This window comes from Psittacula echo (genome assembly GCF_963264785.1).
Source record: "Psittacula echo genome assembly, chromosome: 6".
NCBI classification, from domain to species: domain Eukaryota; kingdom Metazoa; phylum Chordata; class Aves; order Psittaciformes; family Psittacidae; genus Psittacula; species Psittacula echo.
In genome coordinates, this window is record NC_137743.1 from 52,791,033 (window position 1) to 52,818,707 (window position 27,675).

General features: G+C 40.5%; 1 protein-coding gene across 1 annotated transcript; it reads left to right on the forward strand.

The window, feature by feature from the left end:
- Positions 1 to 3,032: 3,032 nt before the first annotated feature.
- GPRIN2 (G protein regulated inducer of neurite outgrowth 2) lies at positions 3,033 to 27,675 on the forward strand (the record flags this gene model as incomplete). Its single annotated transcript, XM_080621541.1, has 2 exons — positions 3,033 to 3,121; positions 25,863 to 27,675. Exons 1-2 carry the CDS (start codon positions 3,105 to 3,107, stop codon positions 27,673 to 27,675), a joined length of 1,830 nt encoding a protein of 609 aa, XP_080477667.1. The 5' UTR covers positions 3,033 to 3,104.

Consider the following 27,675-nt stretch of genomic DNA (forward strand, 5'->3'; position numbering starts at 1 on the left):
GTCCTGCCTGGGAGCCAGGTGTGGAAATAAGGAGAGAAGTGCCGCTGTGCCGAGTAAATCTTCTGTCAGCCCTAAAAGGCCCTGTGCAACATATAGGACGAGGAATGGCTTTAAACTGACAGAGGGTAGATTCGGATTAGAGGTTAGAAAGATTAGACGTTAGAAAGAAGTACTTCACTATGAGGGTGGTGAGGCACTGGAACAAGTTGCTGAGAGGAGCTTTGGATGCCCCATCCCGGCAGTGTTCAAGGGCCTTTGAACAACCTGGTCTAGTAAGTGTCCCTGCCCATGGCAGGGAGCTGGAACTGAATGAGCTTTAAAGCCCCTTCCAACTCTAACTAGGTACACGAGATATTTTTTTAAACTATGATTGTGCTCAGAGAGCAGCTTTGCTAGTAGTAGCTTAATTCTGAAAATTCAGGTGAGCAAGAAATGAGCGTGAGCTTGGTTCAAACCAAAATGCATAAGCACAAAGGAACACAGAAAGTTTACTTAGACAACTGCAATTACAGCTTTTCCCATTTGTGTGTATAAATGTAATGATTTTCAATCTCGTGTGTGTGTAGTAGATATAACCAAACAGATCTTAACTAACCAAATTACTCACATATAGTTCAGAAACAAAATTATTCATCTTCACTTCTTGTCTGCTAATGCTTGCTTCTTTCTCAGCCAGTATGACAAGAATATACACCTCACATTTAATAACTGTTTGTGTTATACATGCTTGTTCTGTTCACAGCTATTGCATGCATTTGCATGGTGTGATTTAATCTAAAAGCCAAAGAAATGCATAGGAATTAAACTAGTAGGAGTCTAATGGAATATCCCCCAATTCTGTGGAATCTTTGAATTCTTTTAATTTCATTTAAAATGTTTATGTGGTATGGTTTAGCCTTTTCTATTATGTTCCTATTTATTTTTGAGTTCTCCCTAATTAGAAAGTATTGAGCTAATTTTTACTCTAAAAATAAAAAGCTACATGTATTTCAGTTTTGCACTTTTAACATAGGTACCTATTAAATAAGTATTGCATAATCAGCGCTTTTGTTATTCTTATTTCTACACTGAATTAGTATCAGTATTGCAATATAGATTTTTTGCTCAGTAGTTTTGCACTTGCAAGGATAATGTCTGTTTGAGACAACTGGAAGTTTTGAGTTATGTGGCAAGACCAACAGCTGCCTGCTTTCCATTACAGTGTTTTCACTTGAGCACACTTTTATGGCTGTGTGAGGAGCGACAACGTTGCTTTAAACATCTGATAGATTTATAGAGTGCTGCTGAACAGTTAAAACGATCCTAGTCAGATGCACTGTCTCCCATGCAAGCTGCGCGGTTTGTGTAGAGAGGTGTGAAGCACTTACCTCTGGGAAGCGCTAACAGTCTGCTGTTTCAGGTCGTTTCAGTGTGTCGGTAGATGAGATGGGCTGAGCTTGGAGTAGCAGATTTCACCCTCTCCAAGGCTAAAGGAACTAATGACAAAGCTGCTAAGCAGGGAGCTTTAATTCTGATTCTGTGCTGCATCCACAAACTTTCTGCTCTCTAGTCTTTCTGTGCTGAGTTCTTGCACCAGTTGGAAATCAAAATACAGCATGTGAGCAACTCAATTTTACCCTCCTTTATTTCTGATTACTAACCTCCTTTCTAGCTTAAATCTCTGGATTTAGTAAACTGTCAGCTGAGAGCAAGCTGAGAGTTTAATGTTTTGTGGACCTAGATATTGTACTATAAGTATTTGAAGTTTCTGGTTAATTTTTTTTGTAGCGTTAACATGTACATTTTTTAGTGTGCATATCCAGGTCTTGCTTCTTACAGTAAAACCTTGGCCTTTAAAAGACCACATAAAAATTCCCTTGTAACTACAAAATTATATTTACTATACTTCAAGATAATCACCAAGATATCCTAGTTTAGAATACAGGCTAAAGGATGCTGCATTCTCACCACTTTGATTCACCATTGTGATTCTTTGAATTACCATTGTGATTCTCACCACAATGATTTTTGTAGTATGAAAGTAATGAGTTGGGCCCCGAATAGTCATGCATATTTCTCAATTATGTTTTTCTCAGTGTTCTGTTTTTCTGATTCTGGTGGCACATTCCTATCATGTTTTTGAAAACATACATTCTCATGAAATTGCATAGCTGATCATCCTGGGAGATACAGAATAGTATAGTTTTTACTGTATATGTCTGACACCTCTTTGCTTATAGGCCATTTCCTTGCCTTTGTGGTAGTTATCTCATTTTGAATGCTGAAATGTTGATACCATTTTTATGGCTGCTCAGGTGGGAGGCTTTCTTCTTGCTTTGGCAAAGCTGAAACTGATGCTGAAAAGGCAGATGTGGTCTCCGGAAGAGATGTGTAGAAAAGGTAAGCCTGAAAATGTGTTGTAATGTTGCTTTTAAAATCTCTGAAAACCAGAAATAGTTGGAAATGGATTATAGTCTCTTAATGAATTTATTTAAAAGTCAGAACACTCAAGATAAAGAATATTCCGTCACAAAGCAGTTAATGTAAAAACAGTGCTGTCACATTGCTTGTGAGACACCAAGGTAAGTAACATGTTTTATCATTTATCATACGATATTCTCGTAATTTCCACTAGCATGGGTGAAATTTAATGTATGTGTTTTTTAAATTGGATAACTTTATAAACAGAATGATATAAATGGTGTCAAGCAAACATTTCATAATCAAGTTGAAAGCATGTAATTACTTAATGCTGTTTAGTAATCAGTAATTTTGTAATGCTTTTTAGGAGCACCCTATGACAGAGGATAGATAAATAATACTTAAGATACAGCTGTAGAATTATAAGCATCAGTAGATCCTTCTAATGATAAGTAATCTTAGTATTATTCAGTTGACAGTTTTCCTCTAAAGACTAATTCTTACTGTAATTTATTAATAATCTTGAAGATACAGTGGATCTCCTTTGATAAAAGGATTTTGTAATTATTTTGTTTTAAGCAGCCCTAGAATGATCTTTAAATTCAGGTATTGTAAGTGAAATGTATTCAAGTTCTTCTGCCTTCGTACCCACTTCCTTGTATTTGTGAATTTTGACTTTCACACTGGCGGTACCTTCAGCTAGAATGGCATTTAAAAAGAGGTAGATTCTTTTTTTCCCCAATTAAAATGTGGCCAGTTTTATTGAGGCTGGTGAATCTGTCAGGGACATAACAGATTAGGGTTTGCAGGGAACACTGATGAGCACCCTAACTACAACAAATAGATTACATTAAGAAGTATGATTGTGAATGGCAGGAATAATGAGTTCTTAGAATTTCTATAAAGCCTTTCATTCCCATGCTCCTGATTTCTGGACCAGCATTATTTACTGGTAGTTAACCATCACAAAAGCTTTTTGAAATAATAGTTACGGTTATCCTTATTTTATAGATTGTTTAATAGCTGGAATTCCTCCAGAGTCACACTTGTGTAACTGAGATAAGAATTTCTCCCACAACCTACTGTTGGCCTTGGACTAACATACAGTTCTTAGCTTGAGCAGGTTATGGATAATTGACTGTTTCAGAAAAGAAAATGTGAAAGAAAGATCTACTCTGTCATGAAATATCCTTTGGATTAATTTTGGGTGTTGTTTGTTAGTTTCCTTTCAAAAGAAGAGATGGGAATGGGAGAGTAAGTGCATCCAGAAGGGAATGAGTCTGCCAGAACTGTTTTTTCTTAGCTTTACTGTTGATGGTACTTGCCCTTAAGCACTCTAACTCTGAGTGCCTAGGGCTACAATCCAGAACAATGCTCCTGCTAAAATTACAGGTATGAAATGGAATAGAGACAGGGCCGATGTGAACAACAGGAAAAAAACCTGCCATGTTTGGTGCCTCTTCAAACGGCCTAGGGAGAAAGACAGCAAAGAAAAGAAAAGGGGAGAAGGGGAAGATAACTTTAACCTAGTTAAGGGATTTGGTTTCCTACTTTGGTATTTCCTTTTAGGCCAGTAAAACCCCTAACACTGTTTGTGTCTGTGATACTCCTCAGGGAAAGATGGGCAGAATGCTTTCTGGACCTGTGCAAACCTTCCACCTGTGGGTATCTGTCCCATCAGTTTCCTTTTGTCACAGAACTGGTCAACAGAGCATTGAGCACATAGAAAACTATGACAGCTTGCACAGAGCATGCTGTGCAAGACGGATTCCCCCTTCCATGCTTTGGTACGCATCTTTTGCCGGGTATTGGAAGTCCCTGACAGACTTGAACACGATGCATTTACTTTCTCTTTAGGGCCTTCTTACAAATCTTTTCAGCACTGTTATTGTATATCTAATGCTATGAAAGTATACATAGGTAGTCTGCATATCGGCATTTCTACAGAGCTCAGAATGTTTCTGTTTTTTTCCTTTTGCTTTTAGTACGCTGTGACTGTTGGTGTTGCTGGATAATAAAATTTGTGCAAGCTACAGCACCACCTCCTGTCCAAAGTTGGGCTTTGTTGAGAATCGACAGAGTAAGCTGAGTTCTCTTAAAAGTGACTTTTTTATTTTTCTTTATGAAACAGAATGCAGAGGATGTGAACTTTTATTGCTTTCAGTTGACTTTTTCTTCCTGTGTTTTACAATAGGAATTTCAGAAATACCAAGTCTGTTTTGACAGGATAATGTTCTCATGGGTTTTTTTGCTAATGTAAATTGCATTAAGAAAGTTAGCAGCTGGTGCTGCTTCAAAAAAAACCAGCACAAAATGTTCCTCTCAAATGACTTTTATTAATAAGCTCGGTGTTCACGATGATTTGCATAAGGCCGGTAGAGATTGTTGCAGAGAAAATTACTTGCAAAGCTCTGGCCTTCATGGCTTTAAAGCGTTTTAGGAGCAAGATCTGACTTTTTGTTCTGGCTTCACACGTCACCTAGCCTTGGCAATGGTAATCTAAACTTTGTTAGTTTGCCAAGGTCTTGCAAGATTACTTATGTACACATGCAAAATGAGCTGTTTACACAGCTGTAGCCATGGAAAACAAATGTTGCTCTAAGGCAAGACTAGTTTTTATTTTAGGCAGTATTTCCTAACTTTCCCTCCCTCTGAAACAGATAACGGATTTAATCCAGACACAATGTTAAGTAAGGTATGAGTACTATAAGACAAACGTGAAGGAATTGCTGATCAGATAGATGAGTCTGTAGACAGAAATGCACCTGAAGATTTGAATGAAGTGCAGGAAAGCACAAAAATGTATATATTACCCTGTATGTAATATAGCCCTAAATCTGTAGCCCATAAGGGATGCAAACTTCTAACTGAGAGCAAAATTTTGTTTGTTTTTGGGAGCATATACAACTGGAATGAGATACTAAAAGCTGAAGATCTGTTTGCTCTAGCTTATGGTTGTTTCTGCAGGCACATACACCTAAAACTGCTCCATCTGTGGCAACAACAGTTTTACAGATGCCATCCCATATATTTTTGTAGGTTTTAGTGGGTTTGGACAAGAATGTAGTGAGATCTTGAGGGTCAAGGATGTAAGAAAAGAAATTTGAATCCTGAGTGTAGGGAAAACCAATAAACTTTTCATATAATTAATTCCTATTTCATCTCTCTAAGTGATCCCTTTCTCTTTTCAAAGCATCCAGGAGATGGCAGGGCAGGTGCCATCCCTGGGCTCCCTCTGGGCATTTTCCTTTGTGAATTGCCACACAGGACAAAGCTAAAACATGACTGGTGTTATCTAGGCCCAGCTTCTAGCTCTGCCAGAGTAAACTGTTCAATATGATCACAGAATCCACTAGGAGACCATCCTAATACGTAAAAGGACTTAGCAGAAACAGGCACTATCCCTGTTCTTCTGCAGCTTTTGAAATGACTAATAAGGAACATCTGATCCATTTACAGAATATCTGTCTAGTACTGACAGTGACAGTATGCATCAGAAGTGCATAATGACCTTTCCTGAATACACATAATACAGTGAGATTTGGCTCCAAGTACATTAATTCTAAGTGATACTGATCAGCTTTGGCCTGTGCATGAATCCTCAATACCAAAGGTTAGAAATTAAATCAGGTATAGGGTAGATAACAAGTGTTACACGGGCAACAGCTATGTGAACTATTCAATTGGCAGGAAAATAAACAAAACAAACCCCCACAGTCCCCCAAACCCCAAAAAGGTTCATCCTAACTCAAATCCTCTCACAAATCTAGGTTAAAGCCTAGCCAGGAAGGGCCAACATAAGCTGATGTGGACATGGTGCATGTAGTAATCACTAGAACTAAGACTGCTGCAGAAAGAATGCTGCACCCTGTTCCTGCTAGCTCCTCACTTATAATATGTGTGAAAATGCTCTCGAAAATGCAACAAACGTGACAAGGATGAAAGTAAACATTTTGACCTAAGAAACATCAGTGTAACTCCTTCAGATGTTGTTGCCTTGCTTTACTCAGGAAGGTAGCATCTGTATGCTAGAAAGCAATGTTTTAATCCTAGGAACTAGCTAAACAATTTCTGTCCTTTTCCCAGCCTGAGGCTCAAATGATGCATTCTGTGGTTGGAAATGCTAACCTGAAGGACGCCTGCCCGCTATTAGCTATCTTATCATATGACTTTGGTTGTATGTGCAGAGAACTGGATTTTAGGACTTTAGTTGATACCTTTTTTTTTTTCTTTCACCTACCAACATAATTTTTCTTTAAAGAATATGAATGAGACCTCTGACAATGTTTGTTTATTTGGCAACCAGGGGTTTAAGGATGAGAGAGAGTTAAAAACGGAGATTTTCTTTAGATTCCTGAGACCTATGAGTCAGTATGTCCATGAGCAAAGGTTATATAAACTAATAGATTAAAACAAGACTTAGTTGCATAAACACTGTTAGTACATTTCAATCTGTCACAGAGTCAACTCTGCAGATTATTGCAGGCAGAGCTATCCTGGGGCTTACGGTCCATCTCACTGAACTGCCTCTGGCAGTGGATACACTTGAAATAGCATTATTCCCTTCCTGTGGGGCTGCTCTGAAATCTCTGTGTACTACTTTTTTGGTCTTATTTGTGCGAGCCCCATTTAATATATAGTGCTGGTGCTCTCAGCTTGTGTCTAATTTAGAATGTCACCCTGGTATATTGGTTGCATAATAATTTTTTCTCTGTTTCATTTAACCAAAGGTTATGCCTCTTATGAGAGTGGTCCGATATAGTCAGCCACAGGGACTAAATCCAAATCCTCTGCAAATTCTCTCAACTTTTCTGAAACCTCTGAACTTTGTCTCTCTTTCTTCCACCATATTCTCTGCCCAGCATATCCTGGACAAGCCTCCCAGGTCATCTGAAAGAAGTCAGAGAGTTCAGTGTAGGCAGTCTCCTGCTGCATGGGGCAGAAATGGGAATGGGTATACTGCCGAAGCATCTGCCCGGGAAAGGGAGGCTGGGTTAGGAATGTTGTGTGTGCTGGAGTCAGTCCACAGGCACATGGGGCCAATGGGCAATTACAATTATGATGTTTGTGGTCTAAATTGTTTGGGAATTTTCCAGGTCATATAGCAAAACAAAACCTTATTGCAAGTGCAGAGCTGTGCTTTTTGAAAGTGCATCAGGGTCAGAAATCATGCTCCCAGGCTGCAGTACTTTCCTCTTGTGCAATGTTTTCCTTGTTCTTTCCCCAACTTCTCGCTCATAACGTTTCCTCATTTTACATCCTTGAATTGAGGCAGCACAAAATTTAAGTTTATGTTTAGCTGCTTGACTCCCATTAAGTGGCGCTGTCTGTGCAGCAGGCTTTGTTCATAGCACTCTGACCTAGGCACCAGCTATGGTCTAGAAAAGACTCCACTACTTTTGCTTCCATTTGTTATCCATAGACCAAATCACTTTTTTGAATCACAGCATTTGCAAGCATAAACTAAGGAGGTTTAGTATATACATTAATGTGTTTTTGAAGAGTTCAGATCCAAATTTGTGAGAGTGTCTTGATGGGTAAGTCACGTAAGACAGAATTGCTGGTGACTTCCTGAAGTGTAACATGTTGTACTGGTTTTGGTTTGCTTGGTTTTGTTGGGGGTATTTTGTTGGGGGTTTTTGTGTGTTTTCTGGGAGCCCTGCCGGCTTGCATCCTTTCCAGTTGAGAGTAGTGGAATACTAGCAATGAAATGCAGAGCGAAGCTAAACATGTGATTAAAGGGCCAAAGCACTTATTCCATGGAAGGCAGCTTAAAGCTACTCAAAAACTGGCTTGAAGGGTTGTTTTTTGGGTTTTTTTGGTGCAATTACTTACTGCTTTTTGCTACTGGGTATTGCGCAACAGTAGAGAACAGGGGAGACATTCTGGTGATTCTGCATAGGAGGAAATGAGATCTGGGAAAGGAGAAGTGAGAGCAGAGTGCCCATGTGATAGTCCCTTGATTTAAGATGGGATTTAAGGTGTCATGTCATGAAATCTTTGGTTTATAACAAAAAATGCTCATAAGAGGGATCTTGTTTGCCTTCTCCATAATCAGCTGTTGTTTGGTTATCAAATGAATAGAATAAAAAAAAATAGTGCTGTGTAGAGATTTGCTAAGTCTTTGAAATATATGAGATTGCTCATGTCAGCGTGCTGCCTTTCAAGCTGCCATGGCAAAATAAAGGCAAAAGATCTGGCCTGCTTTGTTGAGAAAGCTGCTCTTAAATCCAAGATGAAAAAGAAGGGAGATGACACAGCTCCAAACCACCAGCTTTCACAGTACTAAAAAGCCTGACAGCTTTCAAAAAGATTAATCCCACAAAGAAGAGTACTACATCTATGTTGCTCCTTGAAAAAAAGCCATGTCAGTAGTGTTACGGCATTATTCCCAGGAAAGGTGAATGTAGATGACCTGGCAGATTTCATAACAGCTTTGTGAAACAAACAGATGAGATAAACCCGAACAAATCATCTTCATTTCCACAGATACACAAAATTGCAGAATAGAGGCTTATTCATAGACTGTACTTGCTATAACTGGGCTGTCTAACCAGCAGTTATCTTCTCCCAGGCAGAAGAAGCAGAAATTGTCATGCCACTTGCTATATATAAACCCTTTCTACAGAGTATTTATAAACAAATGAGTTCAACGGACATTTTAGAGGGATGGCCCATAAACTAAGGGAATGATATCTGTGTATATATCAAAAAGCAGGAAAGATGGTAGTGAACAGGGGAAGTTTGGGTTGGAAATAAGGAAGAAGTTCTTTACTGTGAGGGTGGTGGGCACTGGAATGGGTTGCCCAAAAAAGTAGTAAATGCTCCATCCCTGGCAGTGTTCAAGGCCAGGTTGGACGGACTCTTGGGTGACATGGTCTAGTGTGAGGTGTCCCTGCCCATGGCATGGGGGTTGGAACCAGATGACCTTAAGGTCCTGTCCTACCCAAACCATTCTATGATTTTTATGTCAAATGGAAGGTGATGGTCAGTTTTATGTTTTCAAACAATCTTGGATGCATTTGACTTGGCAGGGGGATTGGACTAGATGATCTTTTGAGGTCCCTTCCAATCTCTAGCATACTGTGATACTGTGACTTGCCTAAAGCATGTGTGAAAACTAGCTCCTGAATTGGACTGACTGGAATTATTTCGGGTATCTGAGCATAAGCAAAAACTGCAAACCTGCCACTGCATACAGGATGCCAATTTCAATAAGGAGCTAGCTGTGTCTAGGGTGGACAGCTTCTGACTCGTTATAGGAGTAGGAGAAGTTAAGTTTGGCTATAGTACATTAGTTGGTATCTTACAGGCTCTCTCAGACTGCGCTAAAGTGCTGTTACTCTTCAGAAACACTCAAAAATCCTTTACAGTGGTGATATCCAAGACCTGATCCAAATTGACTATGGCAGATATCATTCAGGCAAGTGAGCAGTGTTACCCAGAAGACAGCATATTGTTCCTGGAGGGCTACATTATTGTGGTAGACTAGAACCTATTCCAGAAATGCATTAAGTTAAAATCAGCCTGGTTGCAGGTGCAGTTTCACTGCCTTAAGTGGCTTTGAATCAACAGACAGCAAATGTCAGCCTTCCAGGGTTCGCATACAGAGCCCCCAGAGAAAGACGTATGAACTAATTGCAAGCAGCGCTTGATTGAGGCAGCTCAGAAAGAAATGTGCACTTGCAGCAGAGCACATTCTCACTGGGACACTTGAACCTGCCTCCTCCAAGAGCTTGAGAGGTTTGAGGCTGATGGAGGAGTTCAGCAAGCACAGTCTGGGCAGGTCCAAATCCCCTCACCTGGCATGAAAATGTTACTGTGAATGACAGCAGTTCAGGCAGTCTAAGAAAAGGGTTATAAATGGGAAGGGGTGAGAGGAGGGCTTCAGTACAAGTTTTTAGGTCTCACAGGGAGGAACCAAGATATCAGGATGGTTTTCCCACCCCGTACCCACTTCTGAAGTGCGGTAGCTGGTCAACATGTGGTCTGTGAATTTTAGATTAGACAAAGAGTGTCTGGGCTAGGACTGGGTTTCTCTTCTTGGAGGCTGTGGTGACAAAAACTGGCCTGTGGGTCTGGCAGCTCTGTGCAGTGATCCCCTCGGCAGGCATGTGGATCCAACTGCCCTTTCTCACATGATATGACTCAAAGTCATGGTGGTGGCTTGCTTGCTTGCTTCTGATCTTCAAGCACCCAAATCAGTAAATAGTCATTTTGAAATCTTGTTTCCATGGCTGGCCATAGGACTGTAATTTCATTAAACTAAACACATTCTCACATGTTTAAACCCTGGGTGGATTTCATGGGAAACATGAATGCTAGTCAGGCTGAGTAACAGTGGCAGAACTGTTCTGCAAAAATCCCGTTGAAAAACAGAGTGTCCCTTCTTCCCAACAGAAATTCATCAACATTGTCTGGGTTTAGCCTGATGTATCTGTAGGCTATTGACTTTTCAGTTTCCTTTAACTGTCAACTTTGTTAAAGAAAAATACACGATAAATTCTTCAAATTTGGATGTGAGACATCTGTACACCTTTTCTCATTAAATGTAAAATGAAAAAGCTGTATGGCAATCATTGTTATGGATGCTCAGATGAGGTGTACTTACACCACCTGTTGAGGTGTGAGTTGGTCACCAGTATCATAGAATGAACTAGGTTGGAAAAGACCTTTAAGATCATCAAGTCCAACCATTACCTCAGGACTGCCAAGTTCACCACTAAACCATGTCACTGAGGGCCTCATCTACACGGTTTTTGAACACTTCCAGGGATGGTGTGTAAGCACATTTTGATGCTTCTAGTGAAAATAGTCAACCTTGCTGGACATACCGAATCCAGAACAAGAGAGCTATGGAACTTCCTCCTGTACAGGGTTTAAAGAAAAAGAGAAATGCAATATTATCCTTACGTTGTATCTTTTGTATGTTCTTTGGGCAACCTGGGGCAAGTTTGGAAGATGCATTTGACTGGAAGAGTCGTACACTGAGTTGTCCAAGGTGGCCACTGGCACCCATAGAACAATGCTGTAATAGCTACGAGTGCCCGGGCTGTGTCTGATCACATCAGCCAAAGGTCTTTTGCTGGAATAAGAAAGGAGGCAAAATGCTGTGGAGTTGTCCTTTCCCTGCAGCACCATTGTAGTCCTATACCACCGTGGGGAGAGTCACCTGGATATGATCCTGGGCTACCAGAAATGCTGATAAGAATGCTCTGGAAGGGATGGTTCAAGAACTTCTGTTTCTGGCCTTGCAGGAAGGATGCACAAGGTCAGCACAAACAGCTGATTTCAAGTCCCTGCTCTGCTTCATTGCTATAATGAACATAGCAGGTAAAATAAAGCAGCCACAAAGCTGCTGCTGATGCATGCTTCTTGATCTGTAGCCTGAGGGAGTTTTTGTATGAATTTTTGCTCAGTGAGTGTGTGGGGATGCTCCTCTTAGGAGCAAAGCCTGGAAGCACATAGAAAATAACTGGGTTTGTAGCCCATTTTGAAGACTTGGGGAACAATATGGTGTCCCTAAAAGCATCAGGAAGGGGGTTTTGGTACCCATCTCCCAGCTGACATAGGTGTGATGGGAGGGTAGGAGAGAAGACTTAGGAACAAAGTGAGAATGTGTTCTAAGTGTTTTACTTAGGAAAAAAATTAATTCCTTCCTGAACAGAAAGAAAGAGGACTTGAAGGTGTTTATTTCTGATGCTTTAGCATCCTTCTGCTTGCCCCATCGGAGATCTAACCAGCCTGCCTTGTGTGAAGCTTTAAATTGAGGGGAATAGGCCAGACAGACATAAAAGCCGCTCAAAATGCAGAGGCAAGAATTGGTACTTGGGAAAGGGCTTAGTGTAGTAGGTGATGAAGGTGAGTGAAAGGGGAGATTTCTCACAGAAATGGGCCACCATGGACGGGGACAAGATTCTGTTGGCCACATCTGTCCTTAATGTCCCCAATATACCATAGGTCTCAAGGTGGCTTAGAGGGACCTGGATGCTCAACAACAGCATCCTCAAGACCCTGCCAGTGCACCTCGGGTGAGCTCCCATGTCAAGCTGAGGGCAAGGGCATGGAGCTGCCCTCACACTTGTGTGCAGTGAGGGCCAGACTGGCTGCAGCCTCCTGCACATTGAGGATCCCCCACGGGGCACAGTAGCACAGTGGTGCAGGTGGCCACACTTAGGTGGGGGGCTGTGAGCCCACGAGTGCCTGTGCCAGGTTTTAGGAGGGTGGGAATGACTGTGGGGCTATGGCCAGGGTGTAGGACCCATGGGAGGGCAACCAAGGCCACAGATGCAGACACCGATGTGTGTGCTGATGCGTATTTAATGTCACTTTGGTTCAACTAAAATGTGTTTCAGTAAGCAGAAACAGGTTCTGGAAAATGACTTGCCAAGAGAAAATTTGTTCTAAATTGTGTCCTGTCCATGACACATTAGACAGCTATCTGTAGTATACTGGGTTTTACTTCATCGCTCCCTGCTTAGAATAGTCCCACTCTTTTCAGTCCTTTGGGATGTCCTTGTTCCCAGTCCATGCCTATACAACTGATGCATTCTGCTTTGGTTTGGTTTTGTTTTGGAGGTGGGAGGGGAGGTGTTATTGTTTATTTTTCCTGATTACTCCAGATTGCCAGAAGCAATGGGTGTTTCCTACTGATTTCACATTTACAAGAGGTTAGAAATTGAGCTCATCCAGGGTGGCTTGGCCCAGGCATCAGTTCCTTTGTACGCCTTTTATAATTTCTGTTTTCCCTTATAATTTCTATTCCTCCCCTTCTGCTCCTCCTCTTCCTGCCCCTCTTTGCCTCCCCTCCCTCTGCCTCCCTGGCGGCATTGCCAGCTCTGCACAGGCCCAGTTTCTCTAATTAGATGAAGCCACAGGATTATCTCTCTCTCTCCCTCCTAGGCTCCATTTTATTTCCTTTCCAGCCAAGGCGGGAGGCAGGAAGGGGTGTCATGTCCAGGCAGAGAAAGACCCATCTCCCAGTTTCCTGCCTTTGATGCTCTCTAACAATCCCTCCTCCTTCCCCTCATCATATGCTCACCTTGGTGTCAACTGCATCAGGCAGATCAGGAGCCCAGGCTCCAGAGGAAATCTGAACTCTTCTGGCTTTCATTCTCCTCAGATTTCTGAGCATCTATTTTAAATACCCTCCAAGTAACTTGGACAGAGAAGCTGGATGTGCAATCTCTGAGTAGGGGGAAGGTAAGGACCACGGAAGGCATGTATTGCCCGTTCTCTCATCTCCTGTAAGGACATCGAGTCCTCTCCATTTTGCCAGCAGGTCTTTCAGAGTAACAAAGCGGATGAGGGGAAGGGAGAGGAGCTGCACAGAAGCAGACCCAGGCTTCTGTAAGTGCTGTGTTGGCAGCAGGGGGTTGATAGCTGGGCTGAAAAGCCCAGGAAATTGTAGTTTTCTTTTAGTAAATGATAGGAACTATGGCTGTGAGCTTTAATTGAATTTAATGTAGTTCTGCAGAAGGTGGTGGTTTTGTGCTGGTGACTTTAACTTAAATGTGTATTTGCCTTTTAGCAAGTGTTTCTAGGATATATTTGTCATTGTTTCTCTGGAGGAGAAAAACCCCCATAATCCCATTTGTCTTTATCTGCACACATGCAAGCTTATGAAGATGCTTTTCAATTATCTTTTGTGTGTATGTTGGATTTTTGATATTGAAAAAAAAAGAGTGTAAACTGTATTGCTTCAAATTGTTACCTTTTAGTACTTATCTGCCAGAGAATGGGTTTCCTTGTTTTTAATACCACGTGTACCGTGTTTTTTAAATTCCTAAGAAGTTAATATCAAGCACTAGAGAAAAATCAGGAATATTTCAGTGCCCTCTGCATATCAGCTTAGTTTTACACTCTTCTTTCCTAGATAAATGATCAACTTGAGAGTGACTGATAAAATTTTCTCTTGAACAAAACCACATCTTTTGCAAAGTCAAATATTTGATTTTGTTTGGCTTTTTATTGTCATTAGAATAAATGTTTTAAATCAGAAACCATAGTAGAAGAGTGTTTTGTGCATCTATTGTAGCTTATAACCTCCTATGATCAAAAGTAAGAATTTGTGCTGTTTTACCCCTGGATTTTAGGGGAAGATGTTTAAAAAGGAGGAGGAGAGCAAGCAATTATTTCTGTTTAGAGCATTCTAAGCATGAAAGGTGACTGGAAAGATAGCCATTGGATGAATATATTTTTTAAGTTGTTGATTTTGTGCATAAATAAGATGGACTGTATAAAAATCAAAATCTACCTCTTTTCCAGTGACTCATGCTTCAAAGTAATCATCTGATACAAAAACATTGGTGATTTCCTTGCACCAAGACATTGATTAAACCTTGCAAATAGTTGTTTGCATGTTTAAGGTTAAGCATTTGTCTGAATGTTTGCAGGACCTAGATTGCAGTAAGATCCAAGTACAAAGACCTCTGCATGGAGTCCTTGTGTAAAAGAATTAGGTTTAGGGAAGGTTTCATTTGGGAGGGTGGATTAGATGAGGACTTCATGTTTTCATGTCATGGTTCAGTTACTCTGTAGAACACTATTCTCTGCTTATGGGGTTTTGTTGATTTTTACCGTCCAGACATTTTATCTTAACTGTACACTAGAGAGAGCTGCAATTGCAGTTTAGTTTAACTGACAATTAACTAGGGCTGCATAAACAAGAAGGGCAATAAACTGCATATAGCTTTGTGATATCTGAGCTGGTTTATAATACCAGATGTGATAATTCCCCATTAGATAACCATACCAAATCCACATTTTTCCTTCCATAGTAAACTATTCATATTCGAAATGCACTTGAAAAATATGACTGTATTAGGGAGGGTGGAACAGGCACAAATTGTTACTGATGATCATTACACTCCTGAAATTTTTAAGGGCAATGACAAAGAGTATCTTGGTAGCTTTAAAACACTCGAGATGAACAGAGGTATTTGCTGTACCAGTGAGGTAATGTTATACCTGTCTGCAGCTGTTTAGTGCTGCAAAATCCTCTTCCTTCTTCAGCAACTCTCTGGGTCGTGAAGAGGCTGAATTCTCCATTCCTTTCTCCTATAGTTAATATTTTAAAATGAGGATGGAGTATACTTGATTGGTCCCTTGTATTTGGATATTGCAGGCTGTTAAACAATTTGCAGGAGAATACAGCCTAGGAAAGAAGCTTTCAGAAGCTCAAGAAACTAGACAGAGAGTTGCTAATGGTATTTATTAATTTTCTTTGTTCTGTAAGTATTTTCTTCAGTGAATCAGAAAAAGCAGAACTTTTGTTGTTATCATACGCCATAGCTATAGTGTTGCAAGTGACCCTCAAGTCATCGGGCAATTCTCTTATCTCCTAAAAGAAACCAAAGTTTGTATCTTTGGCAGATGTATGTGACATTTCATTGCTTGTGGTCCCAAACCATTCTGGTGTAAGTGACTGTGAGCAGCACCATAGGGTTCACGGGCACTGGCATTTTGTTAATTCCTGAAGTTTCATTATACAGTAATGATTTTTTTAACTGGCGTAAACTGCAAAGCTGCGTGCATGTGCAGTGTTGTATGTGAAAACGCTTCTCTTTGGGCTGTTAAAATTCTGTAAGGTCTGAATCATCCAAACTCTTAAAAGTCATTTTTTCGCTTGGGGAGGGGCAGGGGCTGTTTCAGTGGTGAGAGAGATACCTTTGCTGTGAAAGCAAAAAGGAGGAATGAAAATAAATGTTGGAGAACAGTGGTCGGGAATATTTGCACAAGGGATACAATGAGAAGGCAGTGCAGCGAGACACACTAAATGAGCCATTCTCTGGTTAACATTATTTGATGTGATATTTCTTATGTCTGCGTTTTAACTACTGAATGAATCTAAAGCTGTGCAGCTGATAGTTTATATGTATTTTAAGAATTTAAGTGTTCTCTGATTAGTGGATGGTAGGGAAGAAGGTGGTCTGTTTCCTTTATGAGAGCTGTTGAAGTTCTTCAGAATAAAGTTCCACTCTAGAGAAATTATCTTTAGCAAAAGGAACCACAAAAAAAAGTCACTTTGGGGCTGCATAGATATATATACTAAAAACATGGGGATAGGAACAAGCTAACTAAGTTAAGTTGATATCAGTCAGGTCTTTGCTAGCCTGGTGTTGAGTGTAAGCATTAATCACACAAATTACATCCAAGCATCATTCTGCACCAGAGAAGCATCATAAGAAAGATCACCTTTCAACTGGCCTGTTCCTGTGTGCATCTTTAAAGTAGTATGTCTCCCACAAGGATGGCTTAACTCTTATGCAGTGTGGATTCAGTACAAAATAGAGAAAGGAGCAGCAGTATTTCTCCATCTGCAGAATATTTACTAATTAAGCTTTAGCAAGGGCACACCTGAGTGTGCAAATGAATTTTAATGGGATTGAGCTGTTGTAAGACCTTCATTTGGCTGCAGAGCTTTACTGTTGTCAAAAGTGCGTAACAGTGACTGAACCCAGTTCATCTGAGCTGAATTGAAAGATTTGACTTCCTTTTCAGTTCAAACTAAGCAAACCTGACTTGCAAATTGGAGAGCTGATGAATGCACAAAACCACCCTAACTATTCAAAACTGGATTTTTATGGGGTTTTTTATTGACTTTTGAAATTACTTCTTTCTGCGTAGAATCTGCTGGAAAGTTCAGTGTTTATGACTGAACAGGGTAGATAAGTACATCTTGAAATGCTGTCAAGGAAAAAGATGCATTTTGTTTTAGCTTTGTCTGCCACTGTAACTAGTTATAAAGCTTTGCTCTCAGTTGGTGTTAACATTTAGCCTAAGGGAGTGAGTTTTTCTGGGAGGCTGGGTGCGCTAGGCGGAGGCTGGCCTCTGCTCTTCTGGTCAGCTCCTTCCAGTCAGCACAGAGTGCACGCGTGCTAACTGTCCATCGACTCACACAGCCAATGTGACAGAGCTTTAGGTGTCAGATACACACTCACTTGTCAGGGTGGAGTATCTCCTTGCCCTCATGTTCAAAAGTAACTAACTACAGTGCTGAATCCTGAAGTTAAAGCTAGGATATCCATAGGGCAGGGAGGCTAAGCCAAGCTGAGTTCCTGTCTTCCCTCTAACTCTTGTTATTAAGCTTTCAAGCAAACAGCAAAAACGATGGTTTGAATATTTTCTACTGAACCACATGAATTTACACATGGATATTTTAATCACTTAGCTGGCTTGGGTGGAATTTGTTGGATGTGCAAACTGCTGGTCTCTTGCAAAGATTGCATTAACATGTAGTTGTATGCCCTCGCTGTGAAACGGGAAGCAAGCCCTAAGCGGGCTTTTGGTTTTCTGTATGATTTTTAAGTTCTGTGATTCATACATTTGCAGGCTCCGGCCTCTGATGGATAGAGGCTTGCTAAGTGAGCTACGACTATGTGTTTTTGTGGAGTTCCACATCCATAGGTTTCCTCTGGGAGTAGCCTGTTCAGAACTGAAGAGTGGACCCAGAAAGGGAGCTCTGAGGGGGATGAGTCGTTCAGTACATGACTGACCCTGTCCCCTCCAAACTGGTACATGTCATGGAATAGGATTTGATCCTCTGCATTGAAAAGGAAAAGGTTCTCTCTCTGAAATAAATCCAATTGTATATAAGTCACTGGAAATTTTGTGCGTTAAAGCTTAATTCCTACAGAATTATGAAATGTTTTTCTCACAGGACTTTTGTGCTGCCAGTGGATATCAGTAGACAGCAATTCTTAATGACATAAACCTGGCAGCTGAATTAACAGTTTCATTTTGCATAATTCTGCTCTGCTTAAACCAGAAAAGCAACTGTATTAATGTACCACTTCTGTAGGCACACACTATTCACACCGTAAGCATGATTCTAGGTCAGCGTTGCTCCAGCTTCTGAAAACAGCTGATTAAATGACCAGTCTTCTAACTGAAGAGATGAGCTTTAAAGTCAGCTGTCAAATACTAGCAGTGAGCATCAAATGTGACTGTGCAATATCTCATCTTTTAGCTCTGTTGGTGATATTGTCAGGCTGTTTGTACACTGAGGTAGGTCTATGTGCACATGGAGACATGGTGGGAGTAATGTTTTGCTTACAATCTTCTTCTAAAAAAAGATCAAAATCGTAAGAGATCTTTGAAGTTATTTCTGGAACAGATGATTAAATACAGAAAGGTGGTGAAGAGGACACACAGTTGCACAGTGCATAATGTGGTGGTGTCAGGACTACATCCCAATATGTGCCTCCCTTGTGATAGAGTCCACCCTTCTCTGGTTTCTCAACAATTTATTTACAGCCCCATGTGAATTCTCCATTCTGGGAATTCAATTAGAGTTGTCATTAAAATAATCTCCTTTGGTTCATCCTTCTCAGACTCTTCTCTTCTGGGACTCTCATTTTAGCCTTTTTCATTTTAGAATTTAGAGTTCCCAGCTCTTCTTTCCTGGCTCAGGCTCTAACACAGCTGCGGGCTGCCCCTGCTGTTTCTTAAAACTGAATGCTCCTCCTTTTTGTATTACCCTTTTTATACTGTTGGGATAATTGTGGACACAATGGCCCAATCATTTAGCCTTGAGATGAACGTATCAGCAAATGTTTGAATCTATTCACTTTCTGACATGGCTACTATTATATTATTCCCTGGTTAGGTGACTGGTAACCAGGCTACCCGTGGTAACTTCAGCATTTGGGGGAAGACGTCTCTGCTTGGGTCCTCAGTAAGGAGATAGCTGGGGTTCATTAATGCTCAATAAAAAGGGGACTCGCTGTTTTTCATTTTGTTGCCAATCAATGCAAAGAGATGTCTGTTCTGAATGCTCAGCTTCAGATAGGGAAATGACAAAGTCTTTTAGAAAAGCCTGATGGACAAAGATATAATTAACAGAAATCAAAGAAAAGCTGTGACAAGTTAGTTTATACGGACATAAACAACACACCATCTATGCTTTTGCTGTGCTGCACAGTGAGTGTCATAACTTCTCTCATGTTTTCTAGCTTGTCAAATGTACTTCTCTTCCTACAAGTGAATTATGATCCCCGTGATATGCACCACTGTCACCAGTGCTTCTAGTGGTGCAGAACAGAAAATCAATTCCATTCATTCCCATACACAGTATGCTCTTGTCTGCTGTGTGCATCTGATGGTGTTTGTAGATGCCCAGATCAGTCTGCCCTGTAGATCTGATACTTGGATGTACAAGATGACCCAAAATATTTTCAAGAGGGCATTAGCAGATTGAACTGAACCAAGGCATAGTCAATTTATAATGCTATTGCAAAATGGAAAGCCTAAAGGAAGATGATGGATTAAATGTTAAGTAACTGTGGTCTCAACCTGATTCCATACTAATCTAGTTGCATTGATATAGTTGTAGTTACAGAATTTAGAGAAATTCCTTGATGTTCCCTGATGAGTGGTACCTTTTCCCCTACTGTAACTCCTCTATTTCTTCCTTTCTCTTATAGCTCACCAAAATAAAACAACAATTAAAACCACCAAACCCCTCCTAATCCCAGACACTTGAATCTCTAAGCTTTTTACCATGGCTAATCCTGTTTTGCCAATGCCTTTCAAATGGTTTGACTCCCCCGCCCAACAGTAGATGTTAGTGATTACTGTTAATGGACTATTTCTTTTTGTGCAGTGTAGTTAAGGACAGACCATAGGGTCTCATAATACTAGCATGTCAATCTTTGTGTAAGTGCAACACAGATCTTTTTTTTCTGTGCAAGTTACCAGTCATTCTCAGTGTGGGCAAGCAGGAACAAAGTTTGACCATATTCTATATTATTTATTTATGGTGATATGAGCCTCCTTAAAATGAGTAGAGCTGTAAAAGAAATTAATGCCATATTAGCTGATATTTCTTTTTATGTCACTTTACCACAGTAAACATCTATCTTAGAAGTTCAGTTGTAGATGCCAGTAAGGAAGACACATTGCTTAAAATGCCAGGCCCAAAGAGAACACAATATGAGTATGCTGCACTGCTTCTGGTACGCAAGGTAACTTGGCTGTTCAGGCAGCAATTCAGTTATTTCTGTGTGTGCCATCTTGTGTCCCAGGCAGGTGTCAGCAGTGTCTATGGTGAGTGACAGCTGCTCCTTGAGTTGTAATTAAAGTTATGTCATTTTAACCAGAAACTGCTCTTACCTGTTCAAATTTATAACCATTGCATTTGTAATAAGATATTTATTAAATAAAGTTAAGAACCTACATATAGTAGCCTTCTATTCAAGTAAAACTTGTAATAAATAGCAATTATATATTATTAATATTAATTAAATAACTTAATTAAAATCACATTGTTCTTGAATAAAGCATGAATGAGTTTGTTGTGGAGTTTGGTGCTATTGGCAAAATTGTGTGTATGTCTTATGAACCTGATTGATTACTGCACAGGTTGCCAAGTGCTGATGCACAGGGGGGTCAGAATGATACAAATGAAGGAGTGAATTCTGGGCAAAGACTTTTCAAACCCCTTAATGTTGCATGTCTTCTCAAAAAGTGCTAGTGCTCTCCATGAAGGGTCCTGGTCAGTACCTGAAATTAGCAGTCATCATCTGAAAACTTGGTATGGATCAAATCACCTAACTTCCGAATTTCACACGTGCATAGTAATGCTCTCACCTCTGAAACTGGCTCTGGTTTTATTGCTTATTTTGCTGCCAGATGCTGGTTTGAAAGCATAAAATGAAATACATGAAGAAAAAAAAATATTTTATTTTTTATTGTATGATCAGCAAAGTGAAGAAGGGTGAAACAGCCTGCAGTCACTGTTACAGGTCTTGTTGATTTATGGGCTGACCATCATGGTTATATGAAGCAAAAATAAACTGTGTAAAACTTACTTAGAGAAGTAAGTCTCTGGCCTTGCATGTATTTTTCTAGTAAATAGTATTCCCAAATTCTGCAACTAATTTGTACCATTTAATGTGTTAGGTAATTCACAACGCATCATAATGTGTTTAGTTACTGTAGGCACAGAGTGCTTACGAAAGAGCACACGCGATATAGTGTGACTTGCTATGTTATGGTGCAGATCTTTGATGGAGTTAGTACTTAAAAAGTCCTTTCTTGGGATAAAGGAGGCAGCAGCTGTGTTACTTTTATGGCATTTTGTACTTTCTTTACTTGGAGGAAATGCAAGTGTGGCTGTACATATCCTGTTATTAACACATTGTCTTATGTTAATATCCCATGTTACTATCCTCATTATGAAAACTATGAGTTCTTTTGTGAATATCATGTTTATCATGCCACTCTTTTGAAGCCTGGCTATGCAGGGAAGAAAGCAATCACTAGCAAATACATAAAGAAGGAACTAAGTACGATCATACTGAAATATCATGCAGTATTGTTACATTACATGAAGACTTGCTCTGTATATTGATATGATTGCAAGGAATTATTCCATTTGATATCCATTTGTGTTTGTTGTCAAAATTGTAATCAAAAGTATATGCATAGAAAACAAAAATACTGAAGAATTTTGGAATCATCATTAATTTACCAGTGAATGTCTTTCAGTTGACAACACACATGATATTTAATATTCTGAGACTAAATTTACTATTGCATTAAATAGGTAGCAACTTTAATCATAAGTCATAGCAAAATACACATTTGTTGCTTTAAAGTAGTTCAGTGGAATTAGTGAAAGCGGCCTAGATCCCCTCATAAGCTATCTGAAGCTAAGCCAAAAATAGTGGATGTTAATTCCATTTCTATCCTAATCCTTTCTCTGCTTGACTAACAGTTTTCTATATATTCATAGCAGGGTATCTGCCTCAGAGTTCATGCTTTCTTGTTTGTGTATTCAGGTGTAGATTTCCTTTGGATTTCAAAATGAAAATCTCTCAGATCAACTCAAAATCTACAATGGGTATTTTTGAATAAAATACCCATTTGAATAATTTTTTTTAAAAAAATTTAATATTTTTAATTTTATTTTTTTAATTTTAATTTTTTAACTTTTTTTTTAAATAAAATACCCAAATTACTTTCCTATAAATTAGGTCTTTACCTTTTAAAAAGCAAAGTTTAAGCAAAGCGGTCTTCTCCCCCCAACATGAGAAAAAAAGTTGTTTCAGGTCGCTAAGTACCAACTGAGTGAGCTGTGTTCATTATATCCATGTTTCACGTGGGTAATCCGTTCCTGATTAGCTGAGTCACAAACTAAAATGGCATTGCACAGCTGTGAAATCAGACAGGTTCCGTGTCTTGTGGCTGGGTTGAGGTTTTTTTGGTTGTTTCTTAAGAAGCTTGTCACACCATTCTTGGTACCTGCCCCCAGCCCCTCTGTGGTATATATGTATTGGTATAACCATCCAGACACTTCTGCTTTCTGCCCCTTCTCAGAAGTCATCAGCTGGATGCAGTCTGCATGAGCTCATGTAGGAAGTACAGCACCTCTAGCATGTGTTCATGCAGTGTCGTGTCTTTTCTGTAGGGTTGTCTATGTATGTGTAAGATTTTTTGTGTACCTTGGGGAATCAGTGCCAACACTGCATGTGTGAAATGTAGAGTTTGGGAAGGTGAGTATGGGATTACATGCTGTTTCCAAAGTTTTAGGAAGAAAGGCACTGTGTGTGCAGGTTTGCTCTGGGTTTATGCACACACTGAATCTGTGGTTCTGCAGAAGGGAGTGGTCTTCTGTTTCCTCCCTGTGCTGACATTAGTGATTGGTGTGGCTGGACTGATGATTTGATGTAGTGAGTGGGAGCTGAACCAGTTTGAAAACAATCAACCAACAGGCTGATGCAGTGTGTGGCAGACCTGCGTGCTCACTTATGCTACTGTGAAATGCCATGGTGACATTTGGCTGCAGCAGAGGTCAGGAAAGGTCAGGTCTACCAGACATCGATTTGTTCTGCAGCTGTCCCTCTCCATGCAGAGCTCTACGTGCGCAAGTCCAGCTCAGAACCCTGCCTCTGCCACGTGGGCATAATGGGCTGGTGGTGAAAGAGTTCATAGATCTTTCCAGAGTAGATAAAAGGAGCAGGGAATGGAAGGGGAAAGCAACAGGTGGTCTGTACATGGCGAAGTGTTCAGGGTGTCTGGGAAAATGTTAACTTTGGGTTTCAACACAATAGGAAAGTGCATTATTCTCAAGGAAGCTGATTCATCCTGTTTGAATGGGGCTTTGTTGGGGTTTTTTTACTACCCCCCATCTTTAACAATGTCCTAAAGTGTCAGGTGAGATGCTGTTTTACTTAACTGGTAATTGTTCCCATATTTTTTAAAGCCACAGGGTAATTGTACAATTATGCTAGCATGGAACACTGGTCTATCTGAGTCAAGATGTTCAAATCCTGTTGATAGTTGCTACTTATAATGTTATATATGTATTTGTACATGTGTAATATACATGTTGCATTGGCCCATGTTTGGTCTTGATTTCAGCTGCAATTGGAGTCTATGTGAGTGGGGCAAAAATAAATCTCTTCAGAATTCTCTTTGAAGGTTTCATTGCAAACATTACAATGAATGTTGTTTTCTGTTATGTCAACATATTTGGACTGTGTCATTTATCTGAATATGTTTCTTCACATTCAGATGATGGATCAATCTCAAATTGCATCACTTCTTCCAGTTACAGAGGTTTCTGCAGCAATGCTACATAAAGAAAGCAAATAGAGGCATTTTTATCTGTGTAGACACACGTATTTGAATCTTGTAAACTTTGTGAGAGAGCTCTTCAAAGTTTTTGCAGCCTTATGCCATCAGTTTGAAGCTTCCTTTCAACTGAGACTCAGTATTTGTGACAGGATTTCCATTAGTAAATGTTGTTTCATCCCAATCTGTGAGAGCCTTTGTAGGTATTATCTTCTAAAGAGATTAAATTTAAGATCTTCACCTTGGAGACAGCTATGCTCTGGTGTTTAATCCTACTGACTCCTATGTGGCAGACTATACCCATATGTGTAAGTGGCTGCAGGATAGATAACACTGGAGGAGATGAGTGAAATGTTTTAAAACTGTCACTTTCCCAGTTCTTGCTTCTCTTCAAAATGTTGAGTGAGATTTTATGAGGGCTTCTGAAAAACATGCAGAAATACATGGCAAAAAGTGGTTGCTTTTGACTGCAGCTAAACTTAGCAGTGCCTCTCACCCAGGAATCTGAAATTCCATTCCTGGAAGAAAACATGCTTTTGTGTTGTCCTTAGATGCCACCACAGTGGAGTCCTATGGGCCAGAGAGGCTATGTGGTTTGCAGAGCAGGCTTGGTGAGGAGTCTGTAATGAGTTTAACTTCTCATTGAACCAGCATATATGAAAGAGGGGAAACTGCCTTTTTCTGCAAACTCTAATGCTAGAGGATATTTCTGCCAGTACCAAGTCCCTAGTGAGCCCACAGTGAGAGGTTTCTCAAAGAAGTGATTGCAAATACTGTTATTTTCTCATCATCTTGCTCAGTTTAGTTTCATTAAGGAACACAGTCAATGCAAATGGATTTTAGGTGATAGGAAAATTGCAACCTGAACTATTGGCTTGCCCAAGTTCGCAGCGAAAATGGAATTACAAGTGTAAGCACTGGTAACTGTAAGGCTCAGCAGTAGATCTGCTTGTTTTGTGGATGGAGTAAAAGGCATGCTCTTTATCGATTACATGGGTAGATGACTCTTTGAGGCTGTAAGCATCATATTAAAAGTATCACATATTAAAAGCTTCTCACTCATAGGTTTGGATGCGAGCCCTTGCAGTCACTGGTCTCTTGGTGTTACGAGTGAACGCTCCTCTTATGTTTACAGAGTGCTTTTGTCCACCACATGTACATACCTTTACGGTTCCACACATTCATTTTTATTTTAGTGATCTGGTTCACAAGAAATTGTGAAGGTTTCTGTAGGAGTCCTGCTAGGGAGGCAGAATGCACCTGAGAGAAAGCTCTCTAAAAGGAGGAATTGTGGCTTCCACTGTACTGCACAACAAAATATCCAGTAGTACTTGGCCTGGAAGCGATGAATAAATGCTCTACATTTTTCAGTTCAACAGAATGGGTTCTTTTAGGAAAGAGTTATATGTGTATGTGTTGATAGATATAGATATATGAGCATATTAAAATAACTTAGTTATACAAATGTTGCACAACCTCTGTGACACCAAGGAAATGTGTGTAGTCAAACAATGGAAGATCTGATTTGATCAACAAAAATGGATCACTAAATCTGGTTAGATTAAAAATCTTCAATTACAGCTTCTCTTAGGTGTGGAAGTGCTAACATGAATGTTAACAACTTTGTGTTTTATGAAATGAAAAACCCCCAGAATTTCAATAATTCTGAATCTAATTCAGGGAAAACCCGTTGTGGAAACTGGAAATGGAAACTGGCTGGTCTGAGTACACAGAGACTGTAGTACACAGAGACTGCTTTTTTAGAAGTACTTGTGAACTGTGAAAAGCAAGAAGCCCAGGCAGGAGGTCAATAGAGATTACAGTTTCCAGTGTATTTATGTTTTACTGAAGTTCTCTCTTTTCTTCTCCATCATTTCTTGCAGATCTCTCTCCTTTGCCATGTCAGCAGACAGCCACCAGCTCCACACTCATTCCTACCAGGACTTACTGAGTTCTACTTGTCATGGTCTCTTGAATGTCAACAGTCACCCCCTGTCAAAGAGCTCCTCGAGTCTGGCCTGTACTGGGCAATCAAGTTTAGAGGAAAGACAAAGCAACAAGCAGGAGCTGAAGAAAAGCCATAGTAGCACCATCTGCCATACTCTGGGAAACAAGAGTGATGCAAGGAGTGTGCAGAGTCCTGGATGGTCCTCACAGCCTGGGATGATGGGACTTGGATCAGTGGTCCAAACCAGAAGCAACCAGTTAGCCAATGACAATTCACAGAGCAGAGCTAAGACTACAAATCATTTTCTTATCACTGAACAGTCCCCAGCATCCTGGGAAGTGGGGGACACTAAAATGTTTGTAAAGAGCAGCACTGTTGAGAATATTTCCTCAGCCTGCATTGTCCATCAGCAAAGCATGTGTAAAATGGAAGAACCGGGAGCTGCGCTTCAGAGAAGCCACTCAGACCTGACCTGCAGTTGCAAACGCCAGACTTGTGTCACTCACAGAGAAACCGGTGCTACTTACTCCAGCCTAAGCTCTTCTAGCTGCAGGCATGGTCCACCAGTGGCTAGGATGTCTTTCCAAGCACAGAGATATGGATCAGAAACAAATGAAAACGCACCTCGCTATAAAAACCTTGTGACTCCAGCTCTACCCAGAGACCAGCAAGTACCCACAAATAGCTTTGACAGCAGCGGTATGCCACGTAACACTACTGTTTACACAGATCCTGGAACATTTCACACCGCTGTCCTAAGACCCCACGTGCCTGGAAATGGTTTCTCAAACAGGACAATGTTCAATCAAGCCACTGGGATTATTCATGGTGGTCTGATTTACAGTAATATTGCAAACTCTGCATACTCCCCCATGGTGATGACAATTCATAATAATTCTGCAGGGCCCTGTAATATAAGGAAGGACCCTTGTATGAAGGTAGATGCCACCATCCCTGCCTATTGCCATTCTTTGCCTATACCATCTATACAACTTGTTCCACAGTTGGTATGTTCAGTTAGTGAGTCAGGAAAAGAGCAGGCAGCACCTGGCTATTTTCATTCCTTTTCTACTTCAGACATTCTGACATATCCTAAGCTGGTGTCTTCAGTAAGTGAATCAGGCCTGGATGCCAAAAGAGTCCTGAAGTGCTGTAGCATTCCTGGAGAACAACTGCAACATGCTCAACACTGTACCCAGCAGGAGAAGGCTCCTCCAGAAACAAATGCTGCCTGTGTTGCCTTTAGTAGCCAGCAGGGTGCAAACATGGTAATGACAACTAAGGATATGTGGACTATGACCTCTATGAATGATTTAACCAAAGGACTGAAAACAGCTCTTGAGTGTAGAGATGCCGAGGTACAAACTCTTCCAGTCGTGGAATGCAAATCTGTGGCAACAAGCCCAGCAGCTGCAGCAGACAGCCACTCACATGTGTTCCCAGAGGTGAACCTAGAGCAAGACATGGAGGCCCCCAAATCTCCAGTGCGTGAAGTGAGATGGGATGATGAAGGAATGACGTGGGAAGTATATGGGGCATCTGTGGATCCCGAAGTCCTTGGGTTAGCCATTCAAAAACATCTCGAGATTCAAATAGAACAGTTCCAAACAGAGCCTGCACAGCTGGCTGGGAAAAACACTGAGGAGCCACCTTCTGATAAAACAGGGAAAAAAAGGCAATTCAGAACAATGATACATTCCCTGAGATACCCGAGCTGTTGTGCTCGTTCCAGTACCACAGTGGAGTGA